Consider the following 9,950-nt stretch of genomic DNA (forward strand, 5'->3'; position numbering starts at 1 on the left):
TAAAGAAGAGGAAGAAAAGAGATCAGACCTTGACTGCCTACACAAGGGTAGGAAAAAAACTTTTACTTTGTTCTAGAGAGAAAAATAGAGAGAGAGAAAAAGGAAATAAAATATAAATGTCAAGACAATATTCTACAAATTTAGAACTTGAAGAAGGAAGTGGAGCGTCCTCCTTACCCTTTAGGTCTAAGAGTATAAAGGTAAATTTAATTTTCTTAGGGTCATAACGGGTTGACCCGTTAGTGACCCATTAAGTAATCGTGTCTTAACGGGTCAACCCATTTTAACCCGAAAAGGCTAAACCCTAACCCGCTTTTATCGTGTCGTGTTCGTAGTGGGTTAACGGGTCGTGTCACATATTGCCACCCCTATAATTTTTACTTACATGATAATATGTATTGACGTGTCAGCTATTGATATGTTGAAAATTATGAAATTTGAAATTCAAAATTCGAATTAGGAAAAACAAATTTGATAAAATAGGTCTTTTACTTAGTACAAATAATGTTGTGCGCAAAATTATAAATACATATAGCACTACTCATATTAATATACATGTTATTATTTTACAACTTTTTTTCCTAAGGAAAAGGGGAGGCAGGGGTGATCGGCGTAGCAATCCTTCCCACTATGGAATGTCTATAACTACTGTCCCAAAGGCGAGCCCGTCACCGCATACTTACTCTTTTTAGTATCTCATAATTTGTTACCATACATATCTTGTTTAAAGAATTTGAAAAGTATTTTTAGTTTTTGAAAAAAACGTCAATCGATTCTTGTAATAGAATTATTCTCGGCATAAAAACCAAACTTGGTTACGTTTCTTGGCCAACTAATTGAAGATCCATTTGGAAAACGGGTGGGTTTCATTAATGGTTGTCTGGATGGAGAGAGATTCTTAACTTATCTCATCTCATCTGATTATTATAACTTTTTTAAACTCCTACATAAAATATAATAAACAATTCAATTTTTTCAAATCACAAAATAAAAATAATATTCTAATAATATTTTATTTAATTTTCAATTTTCATCTCATCTCAACTTAAGGATGTTTGGAAACATGTTTCATCTTATCTCATCACATCTCATTTTCTTCTCAAACAACATTAAAACACAAATATTTTCAAACTAATCATTACAACACTTCCAAATTTCCAAATAAAAAACCAAAAAAAATTCAATTTTTCTAAAATATTATATTCTAACAATATTTTAATTTTATAATATTTTTTATTCAATTTTTTTTTCTCGTTTCTCAAAATCCTATAAATATTTAACTCAAATTATCTTACTACTATTTACAAAATTTGCATATCATATCATTATCCTACCATCTCTTTAGCGTTTTTTCTCGTTGGTTTATCTACATTTCGTGTAGTAGAAAGATTATGTGCATTGCGTGAAGTTACTAACATTTACAGCTTAATTTTTTGGCAAACACTGGTGGTGGGGCCCTTAAAAAGACGAGAATGAGGAGCCCACACCAAGGCTGAGAAACCAATTTCCCTCTGAAGAGTCCTATTTCTTTGGGTTCAAAATCTGTGTGCATGTATGCAGGTGTCAGTTTTCTTTCTACAAAATTAAGATAACGAGCATGCACGATGTATTACTTACTGTTTTAGTATTCTCTCTTTCTATCAATTGCCACTATAAAATCCAAAACATAGTCTTCTCTCTTTTTTTCTCTCTCGGGAAAAATAGAGGTGAAGGGTGTGGTCCGCTGTAGATTCTAACAAAATTGGGGAGTGGCAAAGGAGTGAGGGTGCGACGTGTGGTGGGGCAGAAGGCAAAAAACGGTTACTGAGCTGGTGTCAAAGAATTTCGGGTGGTAGCTATTGAGACTTGCGGTAGCTAGAGGTGGGGAACGATGAACGAGCTTGAGAAAAGGTGGGAGAAGTTGCGTTTAACGGGGGAAGAGTCTCTCAATATTGAGGTGGACGATGAAAAATCGGAGGAATTGAGAATTAAAGGGGACCGCAGTGTGGTGGGGAAGGTTTGGATGGAGAGGAAGCTGAGCTCAGGGGTGCTGGAAGATACCTTGGGAAAGGTATGGCACATAATTCAGAAAGCCAGATTCAAAGAGGTAGGCTTGAATATATTTTTCATTCAGTTTGCTATCCAAGCTGATAAACAGAAGGTATTGGACGGTAGGTCATGGCTTTTTGACAACTATAGGTTTGTATTATTGGCATTTAATGGCTATCTGCCTACACAGAAGATGGATTTCTTGAGAGATAGGATGTGGGTCCAAATGTCTGAGTTGCCTTTTGTTTGTATGAACAAAGAAAGGGGGGCGATGATTGGAGCAACTGTAGGGGAGGTTTTGGAGGTGGATACTTAGAATGATGGTAGGGGGTGGGAGAATTTCTCGAGGGTATTGATGATAATAGATTTATCTAAACCTCTAGCTAGGGGAAGGACCATTTCAATTAAGGGGATGAAATTTGGATCCCTTTTAAATATGAAAAACTACGTCATTTTTGTTTCAACTGTGGATGTATTATGCATGGGGAGGGTTTATGTGAGAAAAAAGAGGATGCATAAGGGGATCGATTTGTACTATGGCTCAGAGTAGGGATGAGAGGTAGACTGAGGGAGAGGAGTGAAAGAACTGAAGGGAAGAGAGATTCCTTATTGGTGTCAAAATGGGTAGTCATTGAGAAAGAAGGGGAAGGTTAGAAAGAACGGGTGGAGGAGGAGAGTGCCGAGCAAACTGATATAGGGAAAGCTGCTGTGATTCATGGTGAGGGAAGGGGTTGATGTAGTACAAGCTGTTGAAGTGCTCTCTGTAAATGGTACAACAATAGAGGTTTCTGGCAAGGGAAGGGGGTCATGGAAGAGAAGAGCTAGGGGAGTGGGTCAACAAGTGGTTCAGCGTGGGGATTTTGCTCAGGTAAGAAAAAGAAAAGGGAATCGAGGTAATGAGGGAGAAAGGAAAAAAGTAAGAAAAAGAGTGAGTTCTCAGGATTGTGAAGAGAGTGCAGCAAAGAATAATGAAAGAGTGGTGGCTGTTGAGCAGCTCCACTTGTCACAATGAAAACTCTTAGTTGGAACTGCTAAGGGCTTGAGAACCTTTGGACAGTTTAAGACCTTTACCACATGGTGAAGGAGAAGAGGCCTAACCTAGTTTTCTTAATGGAAACTAAGATGAATAAAAACAAAAGTGAAAAGATGAAAAAAAGATTGAAGTGTGAGGGGTTCTTAGTTGTGGAACCAATTGGAAGAAAGGGTGGCTTGATTATGTTTTGGGACCATACGGTTATAGCTGAGGTGCCTAATTACTCTCAAAGACATATTAGCTTATGGATCACAAATGAGGGAGGGCAGGATAGGTGGTTATTTACAGGTTTCTATGGAGAAATTGATGCTAGTAAGAGAGCTGCTTCATGAAGATTTTTCTCTTCTCTTAAACCTGCTATGAATATTGGGTGGGGGGTTATTGGTGATTTCAATGAAGTGTTTTCTCAAGATGAAAAGAGGGGTGGAAGGCAGAGGCAAGAAAGTCAAATGGTTGCTTTTAGAAATGTTTTGGAGGAAGGAGGGCTTTATGATTTGGGTTGGAGGGGAGACAAGTATACATGGAGTAACAAACATGAAGGTGAGACTTTCACCAAAAAAAAAAGGCTCGATAGGACTGTTGTGAATGCAAAATGAAAAAATTTGTTTCAAGAGGGTTGGGTGGAAGCACTGGCAGCCAGATATTCTAATCATAGGCCATTGTTATGGTATATGAATCAGGCTTTTGGTAGGGAGGGGAAGAGGAAGAGAATATTTCGATATGAATCCAGTTTGGGTCCTGAGGAGGAGTGTACTGAGGTCTTGAGGAAGATATGGGGCAGATGAGTGATAAGGGAAGAGGGGGATTCTTTGATGCTATCCTGGTTAGAAACCAGTAAAAAGGCTCTAACTAGATGGAGTAGACAAATGGGGGTAGGTATGAGAAGGGAGTTAGAGGAAGAAACTAAGGTGTTGAGGAGATTACAAAAGGGGGAATGCAGTAGCAATGTGGAAGAAATTAAAACAATTCAAAAGGAGGTGGAGAGGGTATTGGAGAGGGAAGATTTAAAGTGGAGGCAAAGAGCTAAACAAAATTGGTATTAGCTTGGGGATAAGAACACTAAATTCTTTCACAACTGTGCAAATCATAGAAGAGCCAAGAATAAAATCAGTGAGATCAGAGATGAAAATGGAAGAAGTTGGTCAAGAAAAGAAGATATGGAAGCTGCCTTCAATGATTACTTTGGGAAATTGTTTACCTCATCCAATCCTAGTCAAGCAAAAATTGGAAATTGCCTATTGAGGAAGCTATTAACCAAATGGCTCCTTTAAAGTCCCATGAACTAGATGGATTCGGAGCATGCTTTTATCAAAAGCATTGCCACATAATTGGAGATGCAGTCAGCACTGTTGTGTTCTCTTGGCTAAATGGTAACCCTTTTGATTTCTCTTTAAACTATACTTTAATAGCTCTAATTCCTAAAGTCAAGAGCCCTAGTAAAGTCAGTGAGTATAGGCCTCTTAGCTTATGTAATATGGCTTATAAAATTATGTCTAAAGTGTTGGCAAATAGGATGAAGAAATTTCTGGACCTCATCATATCTCCCAATCAAAGTGCTTTTATTTTAGGGAGATTGATAACTGATAACATCGTGGTAGCCTATGAAATTTTGCACTCTATCAAGGCTAGAAAAAAGGGAAATGATGGTTCCATGGCTATTAAATTAAACATGTCAAAGGCCTATGAAAGAATAAACTGGCAGTTTCTTGAATCTGTCATGGAAAAAATTGGGTTCTGTGCTAGGTGGACTCAATTGATCATGAGGTGTGTAAAGTCTGTTTCTAACTCAGTTTTGGTGAATGGCCAACCTTGTCCTACATTCTACCCTTCTAAAGGTTTGAGACAAGGAGACCACTGCCTCATTATCTCTTTATCCTTTGTGCAAAAGGCTTATCTACTCTACTTAATTTTTCTGATTTGCAAGGGGATACAGGGGTTAATGTGGCACGGGGGGGTTGTAGAGTAAATCATCTGCTTTTTGTAGATGATTGTGTTTTATTTGGGAGGGCTAAAGTAGAGGAATGGCAGAAGATTCAAGCTATGCTATAGGTGTATGAGCTAGCCTCTGGTCAGGTTCTAAACAAAGAATAGTCTACAATTCTTTTCAGCTCAAATACTAGCTTACTTGATAAAATTTTGATTAAGGAAGCTGGTGGGGCAGTGATGGAAGGGACTTATGAGAAGTATTTGGTGCCGCCTACAGTTGTTGGAAGGTCTAAATATCAAAATTTCAGAGGTATGAAGGAAAGGGTATGGAGGAAAATCACAAATTGGAAAAATTCTTTTATGTCTATTGCAGGGAAGGAGGTACTCATTAAGGTTGTCCTTCAAGAAGTCACAACCTATACCATGAGTGTCTTTTTGCTTCCTAAAAGGCTCTGTTATGAGCTTAATAGCATGTTTGCTCAATTCTGATGGTGTAATCAGAATACCATCAAAGGGGTTCATTGGAGTAGTTGGGATAAATTGGGGCAACAAAAACAGAATGGTGGTCTTGGATTTAGGAATGTGGAGTGTTTTAACTTAGCATTGCTTGCAAAGCAAGGATGGAGATTCATGGATAACCCTTCTAGTTTAGTGGCTTAGATATACAAGTAGAAATATTTCAGAGATTCCTCATTCTTGTGTGCAAAACTGGGCAGCAGACCTTCTTTAATATGGAAAAGTGTTTGGCAGGCTTCTGATTTAATTAAGGAAGGGTTGAGTTGGAGGGTTGGGAATGGAAGAAGAATTAAAATATGGGGGGACAAATGGCTAACAACTCCTTGCTCTTTTAGTGTTCAGTCCCCAGTTTCGAGGTTGCATAAGGAGGCTACAGTTGAGGAACTAATAGTGCAGGAGGACAGGGAGTGGAATGAAGCTTTAATCAGAGATATCTTTGGTGAGGATGAGGTGGATCAGATTCAAGCTTACCCTTGAGTTAGTTGGACCGTGACGACAGAATGGTTTGGGGAGTTGTTTTTATGGAGAGCTGGGAACAATTTTCTGGCAACAATATGTAATTTGATGACTAAGAAACTTGTAGAGAGTGATCTACGCCCAATCTATAAGGAGCAAAAGGAGTCTGTCGTACACGTGTTGTGGCAGTTTGCTGCTACTAATGATGTTTGGTTTGAGGCTTGTTCTAAAATTAAAAAATGGAGCACTTGTGAAGATAATCTGCTGAAATTGATAGAGAAGCTAATGCAGAAACTGTCTAAAGAGGAAATGGAGGAGGTGGCTATGATAATGAGGAGTTTATGGTTAAGAAGAAATCAGTTTATTTTTGAAAACAACTTCACATCTCCTGGCCAGGTTATCAGTGCAGCAAGGGAACAAATAAGAGAGTTTAAATTGGCTCAAACAGTGGTTGAGAAGAGCTGTCTTAGCAGAACTATAGGGAGACAAATGAGATGGAAGAAACCTAATAGAGGTCAAGTGAAGGTAAATTGGGATGCAACCATAGATCAGAAACAGAAAAAAATGGGAATTGGAGTAGTCATAAGGGACGAAATGGGAGAAGCATTAACAACTTGCTGTGATCAGAAGAAGCATGTGCAACACTCAGCAATAGCAGAATGTATGGCACTTTGGAAAGCCATGGAGCTTTGTAGAGATCTTGGTTTTCTCAGAGTGGTTTTTTAGGGTGATGCACAGAAGATTGTGAAAGCTATCAATGAAGAAAACACAGACTATCCGATCTATGGGAGTATAATTCAAGATGCTAAGAAGATGTTGCAGCAGCAACAGGAATGGAAGGTGCAATTTGTTCATAGGACATCAAATGAAGTGACTCACATGTTAGCCAAGAGGGTTTTATGTTTAGAATCAGAATTTGTTTGGATGGAAGATATGCCAAATTTTATTTCTGATAGTTTAGAAAAGGAAAAGGATTGTATTGATGACAATATTCAAAGCTAATATACAGATATTTGTTATTTGATTAAAAAAAAAAGTATTATCTCTTTCTTATTATGAAGTTGTTTAACACATCTTACAACGTTGTTTTTTGAACAAATTATAAAATCATCTTTTGAGTCACAAAGTCTTGAATTTGGCTCCGATCATATATACAAGTAATGCTAAGTACAAGTTTTTCTTGTAATAGTATTGGCCTTTTTACACTTTTTCAAGGTGTGGTCCCCTTTTATTATAAAGGTTTGCGCATGATTTATCTATTTGAGACTTGTGCAAATCATTTTTCATATGTACATTCGATTATATATGCACAAACACTCCAATTAATTTTCTTTGCAATTTCGTCATTGATCTCCTTATTTATAATATAGTTCTTACAAATTATTAACCAATTTTCTTCTTTCATTTATTTGCATAATACACTACAAGAAAAATAAGTATTTATGATTTATAGAATATATATATATATACACATATATAAAATCATTCTTCTTGAGGATAAGATACATAATCCACTCTAAGATTTTGTTCAAAGGTTTATAATTAATAACTAGGCAAGGTGTCCCTCTCTCAATCTCAGTATTTTTTTGGACATAAAAAGTAGCACACGACCAGGGAGATTTGCTATGTCTAATAATATTTTTGGAAAACAAATCTTGAATTTCTGTCTTGCAAAATTCTAAAGTCTCATTGTTCATCTGAATAGGTACAGTTTTAGTGGGAATATAAATCTTTAATATAAAGGTAAAGTAACAACATGTTTTTTCCTATGCCAAAAAACATTTGGAAGATTAGAACAAACATCATCAACTGGTCATTTCTTAGAATCACTAATTTTTTATTGTAACAATTTACTAGATAATTGTTCAGGAATCTTTTTATATTTGATTTTCTATTGTAGGAAATTCAAATGCTTAGTTTTAGCATAGACCAAAGATTTATGGTAATCATTCATATCAATATCAAATTTGGAAACAAATTTAAACTTTACTTTCTGACCGAAATGGTCAGTAGTCATGTTATCATTTTTTGAAAGGAATGGATATAAATATGAAATAAAAGGAATTTCCAATATGACCTTATTAGTCATATTTTTAACAAGTATAGAAAGAATTTTAAAACAAACATTGTCTTGGAAAACATAAGCATTATTAAGCTCATATTTGATCTTCATCTAAGATCCGTTAGCATAAAACAATTTTTTAGTAGATGTTTCATAATACTTTCTTTACCTTTGCTACTTAAAACACTAGTAAAGGTTTCTTTCTTTAAATCAACAAGCATTTCAATAATTTTATCAAGAGTTTTGATTTGTTTGGTCTTGGGACCTTGCCTTATCTCTAGTAAAATAATTGAAGGTTTTTCAGGTTTAGTGTTCAGGGCTTTCAACCTTTTCTTCAATACGATCTAAGTGTTGACCAATGACGTAAAGAGTTTCGTTGACAAAATTGTTTTGTTCAATAATCTTCTTTGTTTCGATAAAAGTAGTAGCACTAGAATCAACATTGGGTAATTTAAAAAGAGAAGCATTTATATCTACTCCTTTATGGGAAATAATAATTGTCTCTAAAGGGGGATTATTAGATCTGACCACTGTTTTCCCTTCTTCCTTGAAAAGTTTGTTTTAACAACACTCAAATAATTTTTAGAAAAATAATAATTTTCAACGAAGTCGAAGAATAATATATGCTTTTGCAAAGCATACATTTTTATTTCCATTTTTGATTAACATGTGACTTTTATTAATTAGAAAAATAGTGTTATAAGATTTTCTCTCATCACTATTTTTAACATAATTATATAAAGCAAACAAAGCAATTTGTAATGCTCTATTGATCACAGTTAATTGGTTGTGATGAATAGGAACGGCCATATATGAAGCTATTGGGGATAAAGAGGAAGCATCTTCTTCTTCTTCTTTATCAACTTCATCCTTCATGGCTTTACATACTTCTGTATCTTTGGTAGCATAGTAAGCTGAAGTAACTTAAGAAGATGTAAAAACACCTTTTAATTTTAAATTAGGTTTAACAGTTTGAATTCTTCCAGAATGTTTCTAAGATTTTAGTCTCTCATTTCTGGATTATTAGCAATAGATCCAGCAAAGGAGCTTTTGGTTCCAGCAAAAGAATTTCTTCTTTCGTTGTTTACCAGAAGTTGATCAAAACTAATTTTAACAGTCGCATTCAAATATTGTTGAATATAGTCAAGATTATTTGAATAAAAAGATTTAGTAAGCATGATGATTTTTATAAAAAGCCTTCTGATTTTTATAATAGAAAATCTTCTTATAAGAAAAAAAACCTTTTAGAATCCTAAAAAAGGAAAATATTTGAATTGTTGCAAGTATGGTCATTTCTCTAAAGAATGCACCAAAAAGTCCGGTAAATTTCAAAACAAGTTTAATCAATTAAAACTTGATAACAATGATCGTGAGGAACTTATTCGAATTTTAGAATCAAAATCCTCTGAATCATCTGATATCAATGAGTTCAGTTCAAGTGATTCGGATTATCACTCAGAGACTGAACTATCTGAATCTCCAAATATTAAGTTTAGATGTAATGATTCTTGTTGTAAACCTTTAGGTAAAACAATTAATGTTTTAACTAAGGCCGAAAAACAAGAAAATCTGTTGTTACCTCTGATTAGCCAAATTACTAATCCTGAACTCAAAGAAGAGTATATTTAGAAGCTCAAGAAAACCATGGTTCGACAAGAACCTAAGGTTTCAAAACAAAAAGTTAGTTTTCAACAAATTTTGGGAAGATTTGAAAAGAAAAAAATACAAAGATATTTCTACTAATAATTTAAAACGAGAAATCGTTTCTATTAAAAAAAAATTGTTGATCTCAAAATTGAAATAAACAATATCAAATCTGAAAATAGTTCTTTTAAACATGAACTATTATGCTTAAAAACTGATAAACATTTTGATCAAGATATTCTTTCTGATAATGAGCAACAAAATGATGATTCTGATTCAAGTCAA

General features: G+C 35.0%; 1 protein-coding gene across 1 annotated transcript; it reads left to right on the plus strand.

Annotated features, from left to right (window-relative positions):
• Positions 1-6,067: 6,067 nt before the first annotated feature.
• LOC121262053 lies at positions 6,068-6,685 on the plus strand. The gene has a single exon (XM_041164488.1). The coding sequence runs from the start codon at positions 6,068-6,070 to the stop codon at positions 6,683-6,685; it is 618 nt and encodes a 205-aa protein (XP_041020422.1).
• The last annotated feature ends 3,265 nt before the right edge of the window (positions 6,686-9,950 follow it).

The sequence above is a fragment of the Juglans microcarpa x Juglans regia genome, chromosome 4S (assembly GCF_004785595.1).
Source record: "Juglans microcarpa x Juglans regia isolate MS1-56 chromosome 4S, Jm3101_v1.0, whole genome shotgun sequence".
NCBI lineage: Eukaryota > Viridiplantae > Streptophyta > Magnoliopsida > Fagales > Juglandaceae > Juglans > Juglans microcarpa x Juglans regia.